General features: G+C 43.7%; 1 protein-coding gene across 2 annotated transcripts in view; it reads right to left on the bottom strand.

The window, feature by feature from the left end:
• The window catches only part of FLT1 (fms related receptor tyrosine kinase 1), a 207,910-nt gene that overhangs the window by 74,854 nt on the left and 108,523 nt on the right, over positions 1–24,533 (bottom strand). Inside the window, exons 12-14 of one of the 2 annotated variants that reach the window (XM_069601656.1) lie at positions 22,380–22,488; positions 13,645–13,953; positions 8,550–8,696 (exon numbers count right to left, since the gene is read on the bottom strand). In XM_069601656.1, the coding sequence (XP_069457757.1) occupies positions 8,550–8,696; positions 13,645–13,953; positions 22,380–22,488 (565 nt within the window). Of the gene's footprint in view, positions 1–8,549; positions 8,697–9,375; positions 13,954–22,379; positions 22,489–24,533 lie in introns of those variants that run through there. The other variant, XM_069601657.1, reaches the window with a different exon arrangement.

Below are 24,533 nucleotides of genomic sequence, written 5' to 3'. Positions count from 1 at the left end.
ACCCCATGAATCGCAGCACGCCAGGCTTCCCTGTCCATCACCAACCCCCGGAGTTCACCTAAACTCACGTCCATTGAGTGGGTGATGGCATCTAGCCATCTCATCCTCTGTCGTCCCCTTCTCCTCCTGCCCCCAATCCCTCCCAGCATCAGAGTCTTTTCCAATGAGTCAACTCTTCCCATGAGGTGGCCAAAGTACTGGAGTTTCAGCTTTAGCATCAGTCCTTCCAAAGAACACCCAGGACTGATCTTTAGAATGGACTGGTTGGATCTCCTTGCAGTCCAAGGGACTCTCCAGAGTCTTCTCCAACACCACAGTTCAAAAGCATCAATTCTTCAGCGCTCAGCTTTCTTCACAGTCCGACTCTCACATCCATACATGACCACTGGAAAAACCATAGCCTGGACTAGACAGACCTTTGCTGGCAAAGTAATGTCTCTGCTTTTCAATATGCTATCTAGGTTGGTCATAACTTTCCTTCCAAGGAGTAAGCATCTTTTAATTTCATGGCTGTAATCACCATCTGCAGTGATTTTGGAGCCCCCCAAAATAAAGTCTGACACTGTTTCCCCATCTATTTCCCATGAAGTGATGGGACCAGATGCCATGATCTTCGTTTTCTGAATGTTGAGCTTTAAGCCAACTTTTTCACTCTCCTCTTTCACTTTCATCAAGAGGCTTTTTAGTTCCTCTTCACTTTCTGCCATAAGGGTAGTGTCATCTGCATATCTGAGGTTATTGATATTTCTCCCAGCAATCTTAGGGATGTCCTTTAAGCTTATATTGTTGTCAGAGATACAAGTAAACCAAGCCCTGAGAAGATTCTAGCAGAAGCGTTCTTCTTGGAGAAGAGCTACTGGGGTGTCTACTAGTAGGGCTTGGCCCTTCTCTGTCTGGGTACCTGGACCCCCTTACTTTAGAGACACTGATGGAAGGGGAAGGGATGACGTAAACGGCCGCTTCACTGATCACATGAACTGACTGACTGGCTCAGGTCAGGTGACAGAGCCTACTCACTCCCCACTCACTGCCTTCTGTGTGCCTGGGCAGCGTGGCCTCATTTCTTTCCTGCAGTGTTTCTTAACCTATTTTGCACCATAAGGGTAGATTTCCATGAGGAAGAAAAGGCAATTACTCTATAAATTTTGTGGAAGGTTAATAGACATTTCTGAATTTTATTGTTCTAGGAAATAAAGCAGAAACAGCTTGAGAGTGACAGTCAGTTTATCATCCCCCGGCATCAGCATCCTGGTTCACCTTTCTCCTCTACTTTTCCTCAGCATCTCTCCCAGATCCATGAAAACCACTTTATGCTTCAGGTGTAATTCTGTGCCCTGAGTACTAGGACAGTCAGTGACCTTGATTTAAGTAATCGCTTACGGGCACAGAGATTTGCATCAGCGACACAGTAACAACAGACCATTGGATGAATAACTCTGGTGACCAAGATCTCACTTAGGAAGGAGTATTGATCAGTGATTCCTCTTCCAGCCTCTGTCCGTTCAAGATGGAATTTATTCTCCCTGAACTCTTAGTAACAAAGGTCTATCTAGTCAAAGCTATCGTTTTTCCAGTAGTCATGTGAAAGCTGAGTGCCAAAGAATTGATGCTTTTGAACTGTGGTGTTGGAGAAGATTTTTGAGAGTCCCTTGGACTGCAAGGAGATCCAACCAGTCCATCCTAAAGGAAATCAATCCTGAGTATTCATTGGAAGGACTGATGCTGAAGCTGAAGCTCCAATATTTTGGCACGTGATGTGAAGAACTGACTCATTTGAAGAGATCCTGATGATGGGAATGTTTGAAGGTGGGAGGAGAAGGGGACGACAGAGGATGAGATGGTTGGATGGCATCACTGACTCAATGGACATGATTGAGTAAGCTCTGGGAGTTGGTGATGGACAGGGAAGTCTGGCGTGCTGCAGTCAATGGGGTCGCAAAGAGTCGGACATGACCGAGTGAACTGAACTGAAACTCTTTGTGGTTCGAACCCTACTGCTTTAATCTTAAAATATTCTGAAAATGCCTTGCCGTCCTGGAGATTTTGATGATGGTTTCTTGGGCTTTACTAACAGCATCACAGGTCACTATCACCTTCTGTTCTCTGAAATATTTTTAGAGAAGAGTGTACTTTTTTCAGCAGTTCATGGCTCTTGTCAGGAACCCCACTTTCTCTGCGCCCCCACTTGGGAGGTGGTTCTTGCTTACGCTGGTGTAGCCCTAAGCTGGGCCTGCCTCCTGCCACCTCTGCTTTGCAAACCGACCTTGATTCCTTACGGTGTCACTCCGAAGCCCCCAGCCGGCAGCCCCTCTTCTTGTGCTTACTTCGCTGTCAGAGCGTGAAACATCTTAGAACCTCGCTGGAGAATCTGGGAAGAGTGTGAGCTAGAAAGGGGACTTTCTGATCATTTGGGGTAACTGCCAGTCCCATCGGCAGGCGGGTGCAGGGGTCACCAGGACACTCTGGGGGAACCAGGAGTTCTCCAAGGTGACTTCGTAACATTGTTCCAAGTCTGGGTGCAAACTCTAAATATGGTGGGCCTAGCAGAAAGAATGTTTCTTAAAGGAGCTTCCCTGTCTGCAGACTGCTAAGAATCGAACGGTCCTCAAAAGAGCCACTGCCAAAGAGAACGTGTCTCCAGCCTAGAGTCCTCGTGGTGATGTTCTGGCGCTGGTCCTGTCTCAGGATCTTTTTCTTTCATGTTTGGTCCTTTATATTATACTCACTTTAGCAGCTCGTTCTTTGGTCACCTGTCCCTTCAAAGGAAATATGTCTCAAATCGCCTCCTTTCAACACTCTGTACCCTACCGTCCCTCCTAGTTGTTCCCAGTTGCTTCCTGACTTGGGTCTAGTTCGGAGGTTCTCCAATCTTTATCACGTATTTTCTCTTATTTCCTCTTTATCTCTCTTCCATTCTATGTACTCCACTAAAAATGGATGATTGAGAACCTGCTGTATGCTCAGCATTAGGAATCAAAATGAAAATATTTCAATTAAAAGCACAAAGGATGTATTTTTACTTGTTTGATTTAATAGTTTACCTTATTCCAGTTTTTAGACTCATTAACTGTGGTGCCTATTGACCTATGACAGTGAGTAGGAACACACCTGGTTGCTGCTTGAAGAAGTTGTATTCACTCAAACACACACACTATTATGTTAGATGTGTGCTTATTCAGATTTTCATTTTCCTGTTCTGCGCTATATTCACAGAGCTTAGCACAGCACCAGACACAAAACAGTGCCTTAATGATGTTTTATTACGTGAGTAAAAAGACTGTAAGGCTGATACAGAATGAATTTTGGACCTTCTGAGATTTAAAAGTAACTGGATTTTGGTTCAAAAGAATTTTTGATTTTATATATGGCATGTCCACTTTTTAAAAAATGCTTTAAATGGTTTTAATATGCTTTACATTAAAAATAAATTTAAAAAATTCAGTGAGGTTTTTAGGAAGCCTAAACGTTAAGCGTTGGAAATGAGAAAATCTTCCTTGTTTTCAATGCTGACTTATGCCCACAAGATCATTTAAAACTAGTGTCTGTCTATTCTCTTCTGAGTGATGGGAACTAGTGTTTAGCTCCACATAGTATATCTGTATCCAGGGTCTGGGTGTCAGAGTTGCTCTTCTGGTTTAATGCTTGGTCTGCTACCCACTAACCCTACCACTTAGTCATTTCTCCCATGTTTCTGCTTCCTCATCCCTTAGCTCATCAAACAGGCATGATAATTTAGCAAACCCCACAGAACTGGTGGGAGGAGTAAACAAAGCAATATTAGTGAGGGGCTTCAACGAGGACCGGGCGCCTAACAAGAGTGTGTCAAGTCAAAACAGATCTGGAAATGCAGCTGATAACAGCACCTGCCTCAGATGCCGGTCGACAGCTGTGGAGGGTAAATGAGACTTTCGTAAACTCTTAACAGCTCCTTGGGTATCTGGTGAGCACTCAGTACATTTTTATTATTATTTTTGATAAGGAAGGCCTACAAAGATAGCATATCTTCAAAGGTTTTAACAGTCACACATGAAACCAGAGAACAGCTGAGTGACGTGCTGTACGACGTGGCGTGGGTTGTGAATAAACTCAGGCTTCAGAGAGAAAGCAGCATGATGTGTGCCATTGGATGTGAAAGGGGAGCCTGGTGGCCAGAGGCCGGGGGCGTCTTCTAGGCTAGGGAGCCAGGGTAGGCTGTCGGGGGCCGTGGGGGTAGATGGAAGTTAGCAGGCTGGGCGCATGCCGTCCAGGCCCCGCAAAGCCTGTGGTTGTGCCGGGTGGTGCAGCTGGCAGTGGGAAGCCCGCCCCGTGGGTACCCCAGGGAGAGGGCCTCCTGCCCCCTGAAAACACACTTCCCTGGGCTGCATGCTTAGGGAAGAAGTTGCCCTCCGCTCACTTCTCACCAGCTATTTCATCCCCACTTGTCTAGAGCCTTAATTCTGTTGTTTTTGGAATCGAGTAAGTTGTCATTTAACAAAAAACAGTGATAATGGGCTGGATCCTGTCAATGATCCAAAGTCACTGAAATGCTCTCGGTATATGAGTTCTTTTTGAGTTGCCAGGCTTGGTATAAAAAGAGGCATCTCAAGTGTCTAATGGAAGTACAGTTTATTCTCAGGTTACTAAAACACAGTCGAGCTTTCAAAGGCTTAGGCTATGATGGACTAGTTCTCAAGTCTTTTTCAGCCTGTGATCTTGATGTTTTTCAATATCAGCTTTGGAACAAACAGTGAGTCAAGGATGTTCACTCTGGTTATCCGTGATCTTCACTTATCTATATACGCGGACAACAGGGTCACAGTCATAAGAGTGTGTTGCACTGGCTGTTGAATTTGCTGCCTCAAATGGGAATCTTACATATGAAACTTTACAAACACCATATACATGTAAGCAAGAGATTCCCCCAAGAAAAGTTAAGAAATTCCTCTCCAAAAAGCTGTGGTAGTTTTAAAGCGTGAATAAAAGGAAGAGAGAGAGAAAATCGACAACGTAGTGTAGCCGAACTCAATAAATGCTAATAATAGCATATTGGTCTTCCCTGGTGCCTCTGCAGCAGAGCATTAGCCTGCAATGCAGGAGACCATCTATAATGCAGGAAACGTGGGCTCGATCCCCAGGTTGGGAAGATCCCTTGGAGGAGGGCATAGCAACCCACTCCAGTATTCTTGCCTGGAGAGTCCCACGGACAGAGGAGCCTGGCAGGCTATAGTCCTTGGGGTCACAAAGAGTCAGACACGACTGAGTGACTAACCCACCACCCCAATAGCATATTAGAATGATATTTAGGAAAGATTTCATATAATTTATATAAGACTCTTTATACTCATAGACATGCTTCTTTTGGCCCTCGGAAGATTAGAAACAGTTGTGAGGAATACATTTTTGTTAAGTTGTTTGACTTTTGAGATGACATTAACCCTCTGATACCATTTAACAAATTCTGTCAACTCATGGGCCAATTTCTGTATAAATGAGATGTGTGGGAAGGTAGTATTTACTAAGCCGTGACTGTGGGTCAACTTAGTTATATTAACTCATTTAAACCATACTACATTCCTATGCGGTTGGTATTATCTCACTTTTATACATAAGGAAAGAGAGGCTCAAAGAGTAAGTATAAGCGAGTTTCCCAAATTCTCTGACCCAGGAGGTTCAAACCATCTCAACACCTCTTAATATTTTCTGTTTGTAATAACTTCTTTTCTCTCCTCTAATCCCAGAATGGTTGTGGGCTTTCAAATTGGTTCAACTCTAATTCTTTAACCCATATCCAAAGTATGAAAACTGAATTTAAGTCAAAATTCACTACTTTCAAAGAATCATCCAACATCTCATAATAGCATTTTATAAAATACGGAATATATTTTGTGATCAAGTCACTGCGGGGAACACAGAACTTGAAACCACAATCCCACCTGATTTCTTCAGTATAGGACTTCTTTGGATCCTTAATAAAATACTAACGTGAACTCCGAATCTCTAAGGAGAGCCTGGACAGACATTGCTTCCCAAGTTGCTTCCCTATTCACATATTCATTCATCCTTTTATTTTGTTAGAATACTGCAAGGGATGAATTTTTTCTGAAACTATCCTTTTTTTCTTTTTAAATTTCTTTTTAATTGGAGGATAATTGCTTTACAATATTGTGTTGGTTTCTGCCCTACATCAACATGTATCAGTCATAGGTATGTGTATGTCCCTTCCCTCTTAAACTTCCCTCCCACCTGCCAGCCCATCCCACCCCTCCAGGTTGTCACAGGGCACCAGATTTGAGCTCACTGAGTCTTACAGCAAATTCCCACTGGTTAATCTAATTTTACACACAGTAATGTAAATGTGAAACTATCCTTCTCAGTAGTGTGTCACTTTGCCTCTTTGCACCTACATTTTCTATTCTCCAAATGGAACTCAAGACAGTCCGAAAGTCCCTTTAGCTTTAAAAATTCTATGATGAAGCCTCTCCCCCCACCACCCAAAGTCTAGGCATTTGTGCTACCAAGTGAGCTCGCTAAGGATAGAATGAGATTTGTTGAAAACCACTCCATTCATTCATTCATGGAACATTTATGGATTGCCAACCACTCCGACAGGTTTGGAGGAAAAAAAGACAAGATACAAATAACATGAAAGACACTGTCTTCAGGATGAGGGCATGATATGGTGATAAACATAGAGGAAGATAGCATGATACAGTACAGGAAGGGGTCAGTAGCAATCTGTGTGGGTAATACAGACTCACATGAACTGATGACTATAAAATGGCTCAGGAAGAGAACAGAAATACTCCAGGATAATAAAGACTCTTGGAGGACCTGCCTTCTCTTTGCAGGTGTTGAGTAAGGCTTTCTGGTGGGAAAACACCCAATCTGCATCTGAAGGGATGGGTCAGGCTTCCATGAAGACACCCCAGGCAGAGAGGACACAGGAGCAAACAAAGCATAGAGTTTGAAGCAGCGTAACACATGTCATGTGTCAAGAGCATGACAATTGCTAGAATGTAGCGTTCAAGGCAGGGGAGCATACAGCTGTGTGGAGCAGGCAGGGACTACTGTGGAGGGCCTTCCTTGTCAGATGCTTGAACTTGATCTTGCGATGGAGAGTCAGTGGAGGACTTGGAACAGAGATGTGACATTTTAGGCAACTGGGTGGCAAAAACGATGCAGAGAGAAGAGAGGTAGGGAGACCAGTTAGGAGACGCCTGCAAATGTCCAAGTGAACACCTGAACCAGGAGACTGACAAGAGGGAAGCAGAAACAGTTCATATTTTGTACAATCTGCTCAGCCTCATGGATCAGAGGAAGAGGGGGAAGAAGGTGGACCACCTTTGGTGTGGATGATGGATACACGGTGTCTATACAAGAGGAGAAGAATCATGTGATGTGATCAGTTTTGGTCCTGCTTGGTGTCCGGCCTCTCTAAGATATTTGTAGGTACCTTAAAATTGGTGACGTTCTACCAGAACCTTTTCCTGTGCATCAAACACAAACAGATTTCATTTTGAGTAGAGGATTCTCATGGAAGGAGGATTCCGCATTGCCAATGTTTGAATTAGGTTGTTGGGAGGTTGCAAATAAATGGCAAGTTTATCTTTACTATAAATGTAATTCCTAGTCAAAATTAGAAATAAGTTCATTTTAATCTTATTTAAGGGACTTCCCTGGCAGTTCAGTGGTTAAGACCCTACTTCCAATGCCAGGGCATTGGTTTGAGCCCTGGCTGGAAAGCTAAGATTGCACAGGACTCATGGCCAAAAAACCAAAACATGAAAAAAAAGGAAACGGAACATTGTAACAAATTCAATAAAGACTTAAAAAAAATGGTCCACATAAAAAAATCTTTATAAATCTTATTTAACTAGGGAATCACGAGACATACAACAGATAATGTTTATACTTGTGGATTTAAGTCTAGTTTTTTTTTGTTGTTGAAAGAAGATCAACAAACGACCATCAGTTTAAATGGTTTTTTTTTCTTATCAGTATTCCAAAATATAATTTTAAATATTTTTTAAACCAAATCATTGAAATCAGTATCAGTGAACTAAGGAGATTATAAATCTACTCTGAACTTAAATTATGCCAGGCAGTCAAAGCTCTGCTTTACCTCAAACTGGAGGAAGGAACTAACTTCTCACTTTTCCCTGTTGTCCAGATGAACTGAAACATTTCCTGAGTGGCTCTTAACCATTTTCTGAATGCACAATTTTTTATTTCTATTGTTTTTGGCAGCTTGTGGGGTCTTAGCTCCCAGACCAGGGATCAAACCCAGGCCCCCAGGCAGTGAAAGCTGAGTCCTAACCACTCGACCACCAGGCAATCCCCTGAATGCCTGATTTACAGCAGACTCTGAAAGACTTTCTATGGGCTTAGTAATATGGTCTATATAAGAACTGATTTCAGTATCCTTCCCTGGAAGTGGCTTAACCATGAATCAGAGCTCAAATAGGATTTTTGCAGTTCTATCAGCAGCTTTAGACATCCTAGAAGACAGCTATAGGGATTTTAAGAGGCTAAGGAGAGAGAGGAAACTCAACAAAAAAAAAGTCTCTTACCAGGTTCTTGCTGTATTTTGTGGTTGTTTTTAAACCAGGTTATCTGAGGCTCTGGGACGCCATTAGCATGACAATCTAGAGTCGTCGAACTGCTGATGGCGACTGTGCGGTCACTGAGGTTTCGCAGGAGGTAGGGTGCTTCCTGATCTAGTGGATAAAGAAAGGGAATTGTTATTACTCGCAGGTCTCATTCTTTCGTTATATATGCATATCGACACTTTGCAGATGGAAAAGCAGCAAGACTCAGCTGTAAGTGTTCATTCATGTTTTGCGCCCTCCATTTTTCCTGTGGTTAGCCTACCGCTTCCTCCTAAGTTACTGCAATAAACTGAAATCTGTTAGAACACAGAGGAAAATCAAGCACTCAGTTCTGTATTTTTAGATTTCAGTATCAAGGTTTTTGCCTGGCCAGCTAGTTTCCTTCCTTTCTTTGAGAGAAGCTTTTTTTTTTTTTCTAAAATTTACAGATTTTTGCATGATATTTTAGGAACTAAAAAGGAAACAGACATAATTTTGGATATGGCTGGTAGTGAATTTTTACATATATGCAGGGAGTTACAGTGATGAGCTAACTGAATTTTGCATTTTTTGTGTTTTATTCACATGATAGTGATGAGCTAATCTAACTGTGCATTTTTGCATCTTACTAACATGGGAGGGCATGCTTGTGTCTCTCAGCAGTCAGTAACCTAAACTGTAAGGTAGCAGACCAAACAGGAGAATTTCTTGAACTTTGAAAACTTTTTATTAGGAATGTTTCCTTCCTCCAATCCCTTCCCCAATGCAAACGACCAAAGGATTAATTCAAGAGACAGAGGCACAGATGTGTAGTTTTTGTACTATATAATAGCACAAATAATGTATTTTATATTACTTTCTCTTAAAACATACAAATATGATACAATACAATTTATTTTAATAAAATGCCAACCAATATAGTACAACAAAATGAATTTAATACATTAGGAGGCAATACATTATAACACTAAAATCCCACACAGAAACAGCAGTACCCCAAGGCCCCGTGAGTACAGCGTCTCTATTTTAATGGAGTCAGTCCTGCTGATGAGTATACATTCTAGTTGGACAGGTGCTGGATTGGTAAGTCAAGCTTCCAAGATAGAAGGATAAAATTGGCTCCTATGATCTTTCCCACTCTCTCAAACCATCCTCCCCACCACTTGTTGCCCATCTGGGAAGATAAATCAAAAGAGTTCTGGCATGACTCACACATTTTGTGTGATTGGTTTCTGCGCTGACTCTGCCCATTTCTGGTGTCCTCCTCTCATTGAACTAACACTGTGAAAGCAGCGTATATGTGTGCGCTTAGTCGCTCGGTCACGTCCGACTCTCTGCAACCCCATGGACTGTAGCCCGCCAGGCTCCTCTGTCCACAGAATTCTCCAGGCTAGAATACTGGAGTGGGTTGCCATGCCCTCCTCCAGGGGATCTTCCCGACCCAGGGATTGAAGGCCTCCTGCATTGTAGGCAGATTCCTTACTGTCTGAGCCACCAGAGAAGCCCAAGAATCCTGGAGTGGGTAGCCTATCCCTTCTCCAGCGGATCTTCCTGACCCACAATGCTCTGAGATGACACCTTGCAATGAATGGCTTTGATTCCATGTCCCTGCTAAACTCGGCTGAGTCCCCCCCCCCCCCACCCCGCTCCTTTCTGATTTTATTCCTGCAGGGAGACTCTGTATGAGCATTCATTAGAGCAGCTGATAAACCTCAGGTTAAAAAGTATGTTACTAAATGACTCTGATAACATGTTGACACAGCATGACGTGGCAGGGTGGCTGTCTGTTAGAAGAAACAGATTTCTCATTCAGTTTGGATTTCCATAGCTTATGATTATTAGCCTTTTCTCATTTTATACAAAATGGAATCTGAAGGCAAAAAGAACTGAAGGAATGCTAATGCATCGACTCTTCAAACAGAGTGTGAAATGCGTAACAGCAACCATCCTTTGACCTGTTTTAGTGCAGTTCTCCTAGTCTGTCGTGCAGACTCATTTTAATATTTCTGGGTTTACATTCTGTCCGCTCTGTCAAGTAGCTTAACGCAGCCATGTATCAAACTCTTCCACTTTGATAACTTTTACATGCTCGATCATTACAATTTTGACGTTTTTACAATCAGGACCCCAGACATATCAGTGAAACATGACAAGATAATAAAGAACAGCATCATATTACTATTTCACATATTTTACAACCAAGTATGACACATCTCATTTAAAACCCAGAACAGACCCAGATCACTGGGTTATACTTGTAGCAGCTTCCTCCAGCACATTTACTATTTCCCAGGCACTAAATATGAAAAAATAATCCATCATTACCCATAGGTCTTCTTATAAAAAGGAAGCCTGAATACATGGCCCGTCACATCCAGATTATTTTCATGGCTACAAACTGGAACCATCAACAGCACAGACAGGATCTGGCTTCCCTGACAGGTGTGTTTGAAAACAATGTTTATACGAAAGAGAACATTTTAACATAAACGTCACACGCAGCTCCCCAAAGCCCTCTCTGAACCAAACGAACATCAGACAAGAAGTAGCACAAAGACAGAAGTATGAGCAGAGGACTCTCAGCTAAATACAGAGTTCATATCAACATGTCTGAAACATACAGTATGAGGATTTTTTCCTCTGTACCCATGTTTGAAAAAAAAAATTTTCTCCTAGGTGCAAAGTCTCATTTTTGGCAAGTTTCTAAATGGCCTAAGTCAACCAAGGAATCTCTCTCTCCTTTTTTTAGTCAATTCCCACTTTATAGTCATCTATTTCGGCATTTTTAAATACAGAAAAGGTACACTGCACCCATATTTTTAAACCTGAGTTATTTGATGGAAACAGATAGCTGCTTTCCAAAATTTAATGAAAGGGAGAAGATCCCTTCACATGGAGAAAACCAGGATGAAAAGAATATTTCTGCTGGTTATCAGTAGCCAAAGATAGCACCCTACCAGGTCCTTTTCCTTCTCAGCATCTGTGCCCCAGAGATCTGCTGGGTCCCACAAATAAGTGGTTTCTCTTCTCCATCTGTAAAGGGGCCTGAGGAACCAGCCTCACACCCTCTACTCCATCTCAGTCATTCTCCACAGCAGGCTCCTTGTTCTTTCTTGTTCTCCTCCCCTACCCTTATGCCACACCCAGAAGACAAATGGACAAAAGTCAAAACCCACCCAATCATATTTTTTCTTTTAGAAACTCTCTGGAAGGATTCATTACTCTAAGGGATTCTTGACATCATCCTTTGTAAAATACTGTGTCCTTCCTCTACCCGGGAAATGATCGGTTCTGCATGTCCAATTCACCATGTTTTTTCATTTGCTTTTTCAGCTTTACTAAAAAAAACTGAGCACCCCCTCCCCCAAGTCCTACGGCACTAAGGCACTGTTTCCTGGAGGAACACACTGACTTATAATGAACAATTCGCCAGGCTAAAGAGCCATAGGTAAAATTTCCAGATACAATTGATTATTCTTTCCTTTGGGCTGACAACTTCCAGGTTGCTAATTGTTTTCAAAGCATTTGGGGCTCCACGAAAGTGGCAATCTGGGGAAAAGCTATTGTTTACTCCTTCACATCTGACAAAAGCAATTCCCACGTGAAAGACAAGTTTAGCCGTGGGACAGAGCTTGCTACCTAAAGGAGGAAACAGTCTGGTGAGTTCCCAGGCCTCAGGAGCTGTCATGCTGACACCTCCTACTTACTACCCAGTCCAGCCACCGCTGCTCTCAGCCTTGGCTATTTTGGTCATTAGAATTTGCTTTCCAGTAGTTCAGGCAAGTCACAGGCAATGATCAATCATAAATGAAAACAACAGAACAATGCATATGAAATTGGTGAAAAAGTCACTTTCCCCTCAAATGCAAGCTGTAAACAAGAGATTACAAATCTCTCTGGATTAGAAAATGGGATACATTTTAGAATGACTCTTGAGTCCTGCTTCTCTAGTTTTACCATTAATCCCCAGGGGAAAAATAACCCCTATTAACATTTGCATATGAGGGAAGTGGACTTTTTTTTTTGGATGGACAAATTTGAGATTGACGTTTAAGAAAATGCATTAAACCTCTGGTCACAATAGCCTTTATTTTCTTGATAAATTGATTATGGCACACCGTTGAATGGCATCCATCGAACAGGGTCAAGTTCTTTCACCAGGAACAAGAATATTGAAAACGAAGGTGTGATCCACTTTCTGTTCAGGTGCTGTCAATGGCTATGTGGTCCACTCAGGGGCAGTGAGGAGGGAGCCCACGGACTAGTTGACTAGATACTGGAATCGCAGGAGAGAACTGGGCTTGGCCTGAGTGGACTTTTGTAATTCACACTGTGATAAAGCTTTAAGACCTCTGAATTATCCCAACACCTTGCACCTCTGGGGACCATCTTAGACGCTCCAGTTTAAAATTAATGTGCTTAACATATATATAAAAAAAAAGCATCTTCAAATAAATAAGCATTATAACTTGCTATCATCCAGGTGCTATTTACAAATCAAAGAGCAGAGGCAACAGCAGGAAATAAAATCCGGCAGAGGTCCGACAGAGTCTCCAGTTCAAGTGTCCCTAGTTCTGGGCTGGCCAGTGAACCGATATCCATGTCCATCTTTGGTAGACACCAGCATCTGTTTAAATTATTCAGGTTGGCAGCTTGGAAGCATGAACATAAAAAGGGGTGGGCATTAAAGTGGAAGGAAAGGGTCAGTCCCCAGTTGTCGTTTATCAGGCGGGAGAAGACAGCAAAGAGCAAAACACAACAGAACCTCCAAATCCAAACGTGCACTGGGTCGGCCCCAGAGAGCGGACCCCTTTGGCCCAAATGGGGCACCCCAAGCTGGGGGCCCCAGGCGGGCTCATTGTTACTCCTATCATCGCCAAACTCATTTTGGGAGGAGCTTCTCCTCTGAGCCGGAAAATGAGCAACAGTGACAATAAATCAAGATGATATGAGACAACTGTTACTTGGTAATGAATCCTTTAATGTTTTACATTATTTTGTGTGGTACAATCATTCCTTGTGCTTTTTTTAAATTTGGAGATCCGAGAGAAAACAGCCTTTTTGTTGCAGTGCTCACCTCTAATGATCACTTCTTTCTTCTGGAGGATTTCTTCCCCTGTGTATATGTTCCTAGCTCGGCAGGCATAGGTGCCTGAGTCTTCCAGGGAGGCGTTCTTGACGACGAGGTTGAATGTCATGGAGTGCTCTTTCACGACAGGTGTCTTTTGCTTGCTGATGCTCTGTTGCGTGGTCTGGTTGTTCACTGTCCGCAGCAAAATCCAGGTAATGTCTTTGTACAAGAACTTGTTCACCGTGCAAGACAGCTTCAGGTCCTCTCCTTCCGCAGGCATTTTGTCCAAGCTCACCTGAAATCCATGGGGCACATCTGGAAAATAAGAACAAAGGACTTGAGTTCATCAGAAAATCAGTGTCTCAACCTGAGACTGTATCTCATCACAAGATAGTCAAGGATCTTAAGAACTGTCCCTGCACAAATGGTCTCAGCATCAGCATTATAAGGATGGTATTTATCTTTTTTTTTTTTTTAAGGGAACTGATCAGATGTGGCAGGTAGGAACCAACTCAATTTGCTCCATCAAAGTGAGGCAGGAAATGCAAAATAGGACGTTCTTAGGAGGGTATGTTTATTTACCAAATATTGCTTAGTGGAATGCTTTTTTATAACTTGGGATGATAACCCATTGCTCTATCATGTACAGAACTCCTCCTGGCAAGTGGGCAAGATAGTGAAGGGATCTAAGAGGAGTTTGTGCTAGAAAAGACACCACAGGCGCTTTGATAGGCAAATTTACTTAACTAAGTTGTGAAGGAGACAGGAAGTCCCAGGCTGGAGCTAGGAGACTCCAGTCAACACTTTAATCCTACACTTTGAACTGACAGCATCCTTCCCTAGCTGGGCTGGCCCAACATTCCTCTGCTCTCTGCTGGTACCGAGGGGCCAAAGGGAGCCAGCTATCCTGCTCAGGTACCCATTTATGGTAATTGTTCTACTTAACTTAGGGGCTTCCCTGATAGCTCAGTTGGTAAAGAATCCGCCTGCAATGCAGGAGACCCCGGTTCAATTCCTGGGTCGGGAAGATCCGCTGGAGAAGAGATAGGCTACCCACTCCAGTATTCTTGGGCTTCCCTGATGGCTCAGCTGGTAAAGAATCTGCCTGCAATGTGGGAGACCTGGGTTTGATCCCTGCATTGGGAAGATCTCCTGGAGAAGGGAAAGGCTACCCACTCCAGTATTCTGCCCTGGAGAATACCATGGACCGTATAGTCCATGGGGTCGCAAAGAGCCAGACACAACTGAGTGACTTTCACTTCACTTTGGTCATCACTCCACTTCTACTTAACATAAAAGAGCAAGAGTTCTTCTGAAAATGCAGACAAGTAATTTGGGAAAGTTGCCAGAGTGCACAGAGTTGGGGGCGGATGGTTTCTAAATCAGACTTGCTCTCAAAAACATATTAAGGGACTTCTTTGTCTCCCCAGTGGCTCAGACTGCCTGCAACACAAGGAGACGCGTGTTCGATCCCTGGGACGGGAAGATCCCCTGGAGAAGGGAATGGCAACCCACTCCAGTGTTCTTGCCTGGAGAATCCCATGGACACAGGAACCTCACGAGCTTCAGCCCATGGGGTTGCAAAGAGTTGGACACAATGAGCAATTAACACACATTCTGGTGGCCCAGTGGTTAAGACTCTGCACTTCCACTGCAGGGGGGATGGGCTGGATCCCTAGCAGGAGAGCTAAGATCCTGCATGCCAAGGTAGGTAAAAAAAAAACAGAAAAATTCTTGAACCAAATACACATACACTATATCCACTTAAAGAAAACAACATTATACAGTTTCCTAAAGGGGCTACATCATTAAAAGATATTTTCTCCAGCGACGATTCCCAGCGAACCTTCATTTCCATCCTCTTGTCCCCTCTAGCCACACCTCACAGCTTCCCTCCTCAGCTTTCTTAACCTGGACCATCATTTGGCTTCTACACTGACAGTTCCTTCATCTCCTTTTGGACCATCTCACCTGACAACTTTAGAAAATCATTGGTTCCTGGCCCTGAACTGGCCTGCTCTCAAAACCTTTCCATTGCTTGTGACTAGCGGCATATCTGCACTCGAGCAAAGAATTGTCGCCAACATTTCACAAAGAACTTTGAAGATGAAAAGCACTATGTTATGCTATTATTATTATTATCCTTTGCACACAAAGCTATAAAGAAACCTTTAAACCTTAAGGGGACAATAGTCCAAAATTAGATATCATATCAACTCTTTCCTAAATCTCACTTTGCTTGTTTTTCTGATTTTTCTGGGCTTTGGCTTTATTATAAAGTGTCACGACTGAAGAAATGCCAAAGTATTCATCTGAAACCTGGGAGCCAGGATGGGGGTAGCAGTGGTTTATGAAGCCGTCAATGAAGGGAGAGAGAGGAGGCACCATGGGTTTGTCTGCTTTTAAAATAAAAAAAACCCTAAGAATTTGCCAGAAGAGGCAGAACCAGCTGACAGTCCTTTTTTTTTCTTTTAACATAACAATAAGGTGTCAGAAATAGCCCCTTGAATTCATCTTTTTATATTTGGGACACTTTCCCAGCATGAGGAGTAAACCATCAGCCATCAACTTTTACACACATACGAGGACCGAAGTCTCATGCCCTGGTTGCAATCCACTCATTTCTCAAAAGACGGCGAGCGTCCATTTACCAAGTCTCATCCTTGTGGTTAGGACCCAAGGGGGCCGAAGTAACACCATTGAGATCATGTCGAGAGTTTCTATTTACTTTAGTGATTTGAAACTTCCTGTGGAAATAGCTCACAGGTTTCCTGATGGAAGATTTTGTTTATCTTTGCCAAGCACCACCAGGAATCTCAAAATAAAATGCATTTAGTGACATTGGGAAGCCAGGGAGATAAGGCCGGGCTGTTCCTGTTTGAGCCTCAGTAATTGCTAACACACCCACAGTCATGCTGAGTGCCAGCAAAACAGCAAAAACACACACACAGGAAGAGAGAAGCACCAAGGCAGCTTTCAGGTCTGTTTCTCAGGCGAGAGACCCTGTGGAGAGGCTGGTTTGGTTTATGCTGTCAGACAGTGCTTAGAAATGATCTATTTCTCAGGACAGCCCCTCTGCTGTTCTTTTTTGACGCATGGGAGATGGTAAATAAGATGTCCTAAACTAGTTAATGAATCCAGAGGGATTTCTCCCCTTAATTCATGTCAATTTTTTTCAGCCTGAGTACAAAAACAGACCTAAGAAAGCAGGTCTGCCTTCTGACTCTCAAAGTGAAAACAAGCAATCTTCCCACACTTAAGGATCTGTAGTGGAATCAGTCCAGTCAGCAGCAGAACCAACTCATACTCATGCATCTGACACGTGATCACATCCACAGCGTCTTAGGAGATGGCATGGAGAAGACTCACCTTTGCTCAGAACAGACATTCTACCCAGGGTTAGATGACAGAGGACTGTATTTACAAAGGTGCACACTTGGGGCTGGCCATTTTGACTTGATTGGATCAAACCAATGAATGAAGTTCATGACGAGAGAGAAGTATGGAAGTTAAAAGGATGAAAGGTGTCTTCTCCTTTTGCAGGTGGCAACAGGGAAGACTTGACCTCTACTGGAGAACAGAAATAGCATTCTCTAGACAATGAGTGGTGACTGGAAAGGTTTGTGTGTTCTAATTAGATACTATGGTGTTTTTTGTATATAGAGTGCTGAAAGGTTCTGATTCCATTTTTATTTTTAATTGGGGCATGGTTGCTTTGCAACGTTGTGTTTCTGCTGCACAGCAAAGTGAATCAGCTATAGGTATGCATCTATCCCCTCCCTCTTGGACCGCCCTCCCAACCCCTCCCCCTCCCATCCCTCTAGTGAATGGCAGAAGTGTGGAGAAGAAGCCATGAAGGAGTTAATGGCCACAGCGAACCAGCTGCCGTTAGTTTGGAAGGCAACTCTGTTGTTGTTAAGGAGGGGCCAACCTTGACTGAAATGAGGATCAGTAGGAAGAAATATCAATCACCTCAGACATGCAGATGACACCACCGTTATGGCAGAAAGTGAAGAGGAACTAAAAAGCCTCTTGATGAAAGTGAAAGAGGAGAGTGAAAAAGTTGGCTTAAAGCTCAACATTCAGAAAACGAAGATCATGGCATCTGGTCCCATCACTTCATGGGAAATAGATGGGGAAACAGTGGAAACAGTGTCAGACTTTATTTTTGGGGGCTCCAAAATCACTGCAGATGGTGATTGTAGCCATGAAATTAAAAGATGCTTACTCCTTGGAAGGAAAGTTATGACCAACCTAGATAGCATATTGAAAAGCAGAGACATTACTTTGCCAACAAAGGGCCATCTAGTCAAGGCTATGGTTTTTCCTGTGGTCATGTATGGATGTGAGAGTTGGACTGTGAAGGAGGTTGAGTGCCGAAGAATTGATGCTTTTGAACTGTGGTGTTGGAGAAGACTCTGGAGAGTCCCTTAGACTGCAAGGAGATCCAATCAGTCCATTCTAAAGGAGATCAGTCCTGGGTGTTCTTTGGAAGGAATGATGCTAAAGCTGAAACTCCAGTACTTTGGCCACCTTATACGAAGAGTTGACTCATTGGAAAAGACTCTGACACTGGGAGGGATTGGGGGCAGGAGAAGAAGGGGACGACAGAGGATGAGATGGCTAGATGGCATCACCGACTCGATGGACGTGAGTCTGAGTGAACTCCGGGAGTTTGTGATGGACAGGGAGGCCTGGTGTGCTGCAATTCATGGGGTCGCAGAGAGTCAGACACGACTGAGCGACTGAACTGAACTGAAAGATCCAGATCTAGGTCTTTTGATTTCGAGCAGTTAAATTTTAGGCAGCTCTTTTAAAGCATGAGCTGCACTAGGTCAAATATAAACACTGAACAAATATACACTCATTTTTCAAGAAATAGTCATGGAATGTGCAACATTTTAGTCTCATCTCTAGGCTTTCCTTGTGGCTCAGTCGGTAAAGAATCTGCCTGCCCATGCACGTATCTCAGGTTTGATCCCTGGGTTGGGAAGGTCCCCTGGAGAAGGAAATGGCAACCCACTCCAGTATTCTTGCCTGGAAAATCCCATGGACAGAGGAGCCTGGCAGGCTACAGACCATGGGATCGCAAGCGTTGGACACGACTTAGCAACTAAACCATCCAGTGAGACTAAATCTCACGACAGAGATTTGAGTAAGAAAGAATTGTTTTAGAAGTAATGAACATCAGTAATGTTCAGTTACCAGTAAAAACTATAATTTTTCAAAACTGGGAGCAAAGAATTTAGGAGAATGATATGCCAGACAATGGGGACTTGATCGGAATGAATTTGTGCTCAGATTTAAGATTAAAGCTCTTAAACTTCTAGAGGCAAGATGTTGTGAGCTTCCAGTCAGGTATATTGGAATACAATCCCCATCACTCCTTTCTATGGATGAGCCTTGGGATCTAGAAAAGGTTTCGAGTGCTCCACGGTTATAAAGTGGACCATGCGGTAGGGAGGAGGTGAAGGGTGAGTTCTGTCTGGGTTCAGCAGGGGGTCTGCTCTGTCAGCTGGAGTCCTTTCAGAAGCAGTACTGGACACAGATGTAGGCCGGAGCCATGGAGAACTCAGGGGCATGTGCAGGCTGGATGTTGAGCACGCATGAACCTTCCCTGGGGACACGGATCAATGAGGGAATGAGAGGAGCTCCCCTCGGTCAGGGCATCCTCTCCCAGTACTGCCTGTGGACCCAGGCACAGGGCTCTCTGTTCTGGCTGTACCCCTCCCCACAATGGAGGGGCCAAGTGGGGTCCTGGAATTCCCTGGAAGATGATCCCAAGGCTGCTTCCAGATGGTCTCAGGCCTCCTCCTCCTGAGGTCAGACTGTTGGGCGGTCTGCACACTTGGGGGGCTCAGGGAGACTGTCTTGGGGAGGGGAAACAGAGTTTGGAGGTGTGGCTGGGGAGACCATCCCCAGGGTCCACGGCCCCTTGCGGTGGGGACAGAGCCAAGTAATGCTGGCTGGCCAGGGGTAGGCTCCTCCTGCACCTCCAGCACTACCACACACCCCTTCTAGCCCGAATTCTCGACTTGCACCTGACTTTCAGGTCATCATGAAAGCATATTTGTCCACCAGAGGCTAAACTAAATCTACCAGCGTATTCACATGGTTTAGAACTTGCAAGTGGTTAGATGTATAGTTTGTGGGCCTCTCTGCTGGTCCTCTTGCCTTGATTCTGAAGATGCCAAGGCCAGAATGTTCTCTTCTTTCAACCGATTCAAATTCTAGGCCCCTCAGGATGCCCCCTCAGGTCCAGGATCACCCAAGTTCTGCTTCTTTTTCAGGGGCTTGGAGCAACCCTGTACAACACAGGACCACCTGTGGCTTCCAAGCTTTGAAAATGTGGCCAGTGGGACTGGACTGAATTTCATTCGATTTTATTTCAATTCCAATTTTAAAAACCAAAGCAGTGTAATATTTTAAAAAATACTGAAGACATGTTAAAATGATAAATTTGGGATCTGATGGGTTTAATAAAATGCATTTTTTCTTTTTACTTCAAAAAATGGTTACTAGAAAATGTTAAATCAACATGTGACTTTTATATTTCTGTTGGTGGCATTGACTTACCACTGGTAAATTCATTGGTCATGTTAGTTCTGCTCATTCATCTCTTATTAAAAAAAATTCAATGTCTTTATTTTTGGCTGTGCTGGGTCTTTGCTGTGGTCGGACTTTAGTTTCAGAGAGCGGGGGCTGCTTTCTAGTTGTGGCGCAACCTCGTGGTGGTGCTTGCTCATTGCGGTGGCTTCTCCTGTGGAACACGGGCTCGCGGGCACGTGGGTTTCAGCAGTTGCGGCCCCCGGGCTCCAGAGCGCAGGTTCTGTAGTTGTGGTGCATGGGCTTACTTGCCCCATGACACGTGGAATCTTCCCAGATCAGGGATCGAACCTGTGTCCCCTGCATTGGTCGGTGAATTCTTTACCACTGTGCCACCAGGGAAGCCCTGCTCATTCCTTTTGATACTAGAATATAGACAACATTTCTCCTTTGTGTCTGTGGTGTCCAGCCTGTCTTCCTAATAAGACAGGGCCTCCTTGCTGTCCCTTGGAGAGCTCAACACAGAGCTGACCTGTACTGTTTAACAGCTGCTGCTCATTAAACTTGAACAAACGTATCGAACATTCAGCACAGAAAAGGAATGGGTCGATCTTTTATACTCTAAATCAAACAGACCAGTCATGTCTGACTCTTTGCGACCCCATGGACTGTAGCCCACCAGGATCCTCTTGTCTATGGAATTTTCCAGGCAAGAATACTGGAGTGGGTTGCCGTTTCCTCCTCCAGAAGGGTTAGCTTGTTTCTCCCGAAATAAAAAGGACAATACAAACCTTTGAGCTTCGTTAGTTCAGATCATGAGATGGCTTTGAGAATCAGTATGTGCAAAACAGCTATCTGAATCCTCTAAATAAAGGCCTTTCCCTACTTGGAATGAATGCAAAGATGATTTTGTCTCCACTTCTCCAGTACTGACTAGATGGGGACTGGCTTAGTTTTCAGAGGCTCTGCTGGGTGCCTCTCCACCTCTCTAGATCCCACTTGCTCATCTAGAAAACACAGGGTTATTATCATACCAAATAGCCCCGAGGGCCTCTTCTGGCTCTGACAGCCTGTGGGACCCACAGAGGGATGTCTCCCATGGCACCGCTCTGTCGGCTAACTTGCCCAACGGCTCCCTGCACTCTGGTAGCACCTACTTTTTACGAAATCGGACCTACCTACCTATTTCTTTCGGGAGAACTCAAGGTAATGGCGGCAGCCTGCCCCAGACAGCATGAAGTTTCCAAGGAACTGGCCAACTGCCCAGGTTTCCTCAGAAAATTGGGGGAGCGTGGAGCCAGGCAATTGTTTTATACTGTGAGCTGCTGACTTCCTTCCTGTACCATGCTGGGACACAGGGAGTGCCACTTGTCTGCCTTGCAAGTTTTAAGATTTGCAGACGCCATCATATTTGAAGTTAAAAATTCTGAAATGCTACTGAAAAATAGCACACGAATAACCTTCAGCCAAGCTCAGCTTCAGATGTCTTTAGGAGAGCCTCATTTCTCAAAAAGTTGAAATTCCGTTGTGAGATGCTTGCTGTATAGCAGAAATTAACACAATAGTGTAAATCTATGATATTTCAGCTTAAAAAAGCTGTGAAACAATTCACCTCTTGGGTGACAAAAATGTCATCACACATAGCGTAAATGGTTTCCTTGACTTTTCCGGCACCACCACTGTGTGCCAGGCCCTGTGCTGGGGACTCTGGGATGTTCAAAAATGAGCATGACAAGGGACTTCCATGGGAATCCAGTGGTCAAGACTCTGCACTTTCAATACAGAAGGTGAGGGTTTGATCCCCGTCAGGGAACTAAGATCCCATATGCCTCACAGCCAAAAAACCAAAACGTAAAACAACAGAAGCAATATTGTAACAAATTCAATAAAGACTTTTTTTTTTAAAGGTCCACATTAAAAAAAAAAAAAAGACAAGATCCCAGATTCACAATCCAGCCTGGGAAGATGTCCACGAATAGCTCTAAAAGAGAATTCAGGGAAGTAACTCTTCAAGAGACCCAGTGATGTTGTAGAAGTCGATTCCTGAGAGCAAGGATGACGGTACTCAAGAGTTGAACAATTCTACGGAATTTTTTTAAAAATAAAAATCCCTCAAGTGCATTAAAAGCAGACAAGGTTAGAAGAGATACTGAGGTCACTGGGCTGTCTTCCTAAGTGCAGGGCGTGTGTCTTACCTGTGATGTAAAAGTTCACGTTTCTTTCCACAGTCCCAACTTTATTGGTAGCCATGCAAGTGTAGATTCCAGAAATTCTAGCATCAGCCACAACCAAGGTACTAGCCATCTGCAAAAGGAGAGGCAGTTTTAGCAACAGGACAGGGAATCCTCGGACACCCCTGAGATGCTTCTGAGGGGGACGTGATTCGGCCACCCCGTGGCCTCGACACAAATGGGACTGCACGCGTGCTGGTTACCAGGCTCTCTGCAGCCCAGAAAGGGTGGAAAAACAACAGGAAAACAGGTCCTCAGGAGACCGGGGGCTATGACATCCGACTTGTATGAGGGCTTCAGGCTTATTTACCTCGCGCTGCTGGCGTAACAATTACAGACCTGAAGCCCATATGCGGCACGGCACGTCCTACCCTAAGAGGTGGTCAGCGCCACGCTGGCCAGAGTGGAGCCTGGCCCTTCTCTTTTGTCTGGATGACTTGTGATCATGAACACGGCTTGCTAACAGGAGCCTTCCTCACACGGGCGTGTTAAGTGAGCAAGGACAGAGGAGAAAGTCTGGCTGAACCATTGCTTTTCTGAAACGTGGTGTTGCAGACATGACATCCCAGGAGGAAGAGTGGACGCTTCCTAAGACCCCTGCATGTGTTTGTAAATTATTGGGTTGGCCAGAAGGTTTGTTTGGGTTTTTCTTGATGGTATGGAAAACCCAAATGAAATTTTTGGCCAACCTAATACTTAATTCCTCAGTCTGTTCATTCCTATTCTAGAAAACGAAGATATAAGTGATGAATGCATACAATATCATTTCACTAGATTTTAGCGCTGCTGTTTGGTGAGTGTGCCCCTAAAGAAACATGAGTCAAAAATGGGTAAACTTGAAAGCATTTTCCAAACTGTGACATCGCAAAAAGTCATGCCTCAAAAACAAAAAAAAAAAGTAGTGAAACACCAACTTATATGGCTCAAGGATTTGCACTGCTGTCTTCAGGATAAAAATTAGTAGTAGGAAACGCATTGTTGAGAATTTAAAAATTTAACCTGACCTTGAAAAAAAGTAACACATACTATACATGAAACAGTGAGACAGCTAATAAGTTTTTCATATTTAAAATTACAAAAAAGTTTGATCCAGTTACTTATTGATCACTGCAGCCTATCTCTAGGGCACAAAGGTCTGGTCACAGGCTCTGACACTGTAGACAGAGATGGTGCTTTCAGACTAATGGGGTGTCCTGGCTGGAGTAAAATGATCCAGTCACTCACAGGCTAAAGGGATATAAAGGCTGGACTGTGACAGTAGACTTTCTTTCTCTAATAATTAAAATATTATTGGAGTATAATTGCCTTACAATGTTGTATTAGTTTCTGCTGTACAGCAAAGTGAATTGACATAGGGCTTTCTAAGATGATAACACAAAGTCTACAAAGGGCCTTAACAATTTTACAAGTTGCTCAGCCACATGGTAGGCATTTTACCCGCGTTCTCAAATTCCTTCCAATAAATTAAAGTATGTCTGTCTGTCATCTACAGGTCAGGAAGACTAAAAACTACATTCCTAGTTTTTTTTAGCCAGTAACTCTATTGCTCCAAATTCCTTGTAATTGTCACCGTGGTACAGTCAATATTTCATGATGATTTCATGATCTGTTTGTTGGATCTGTTTAATTACATCTACTCATATGTCCTCAGTGTATTGTTGAGATTCTGGGAAATGAAAATGTTTGCAATTTGTGGCATGCTCACTCAATTTAGCAGATGCGTATATGCGTGCTAAGTCACTCAGCCATGTCCAACTCTTTGTGACCTTATAGACTGCAGTCTGCCACGCTTCTCTGTCCGTGGGATTCTGCAGGCTAGAATACTAGAGTGGGTTGCCATGCCCTCCTCCAGGGGATCTTCCTGATAACTGATTATTTAAGGCACTGCCCAAATATTATAAGGGAGACAGAGGGGAATAAGAACACGACCCTTATTCTTAACTTGAAGGACTACTTGAAGGTAACAGAGAAGAATGTTCCTACTTGAAGATCAAGTATATATATTATACTATTCTCTCTTTCACAGAGAAACACTCGCATGAAGGCAAATAACCAGTGGAGAGAGAATGAGAGCTCAAATGCCTCTTTCTCTATTTGATTATCATTCTAAGAGGCGGG

The sequence above is a fragment of the Ovis canadensis genome, chromosome 10 (assembly GCF_042477335.2).
Source record: "Ovis canadensis isolate MfBH-ARS-UI-01 breed Bighorn chromosome 10, ARS-UI_OviCan_v2, whole genome shotgun sequence".
In the NCBI taxonomy this organism is placed as follows: domain Eukaryota; kingdom Metazoa; phylum Chordata; class Mammalia; order Artiodactyla; family Bovidae; genus Ovis; species Ovis canadensis.
The sequence above is the reverse complement of the archived record's forward strand: the minus strand, read 5'-3'. Positions and strand labels throughout refer to the sequence as shown.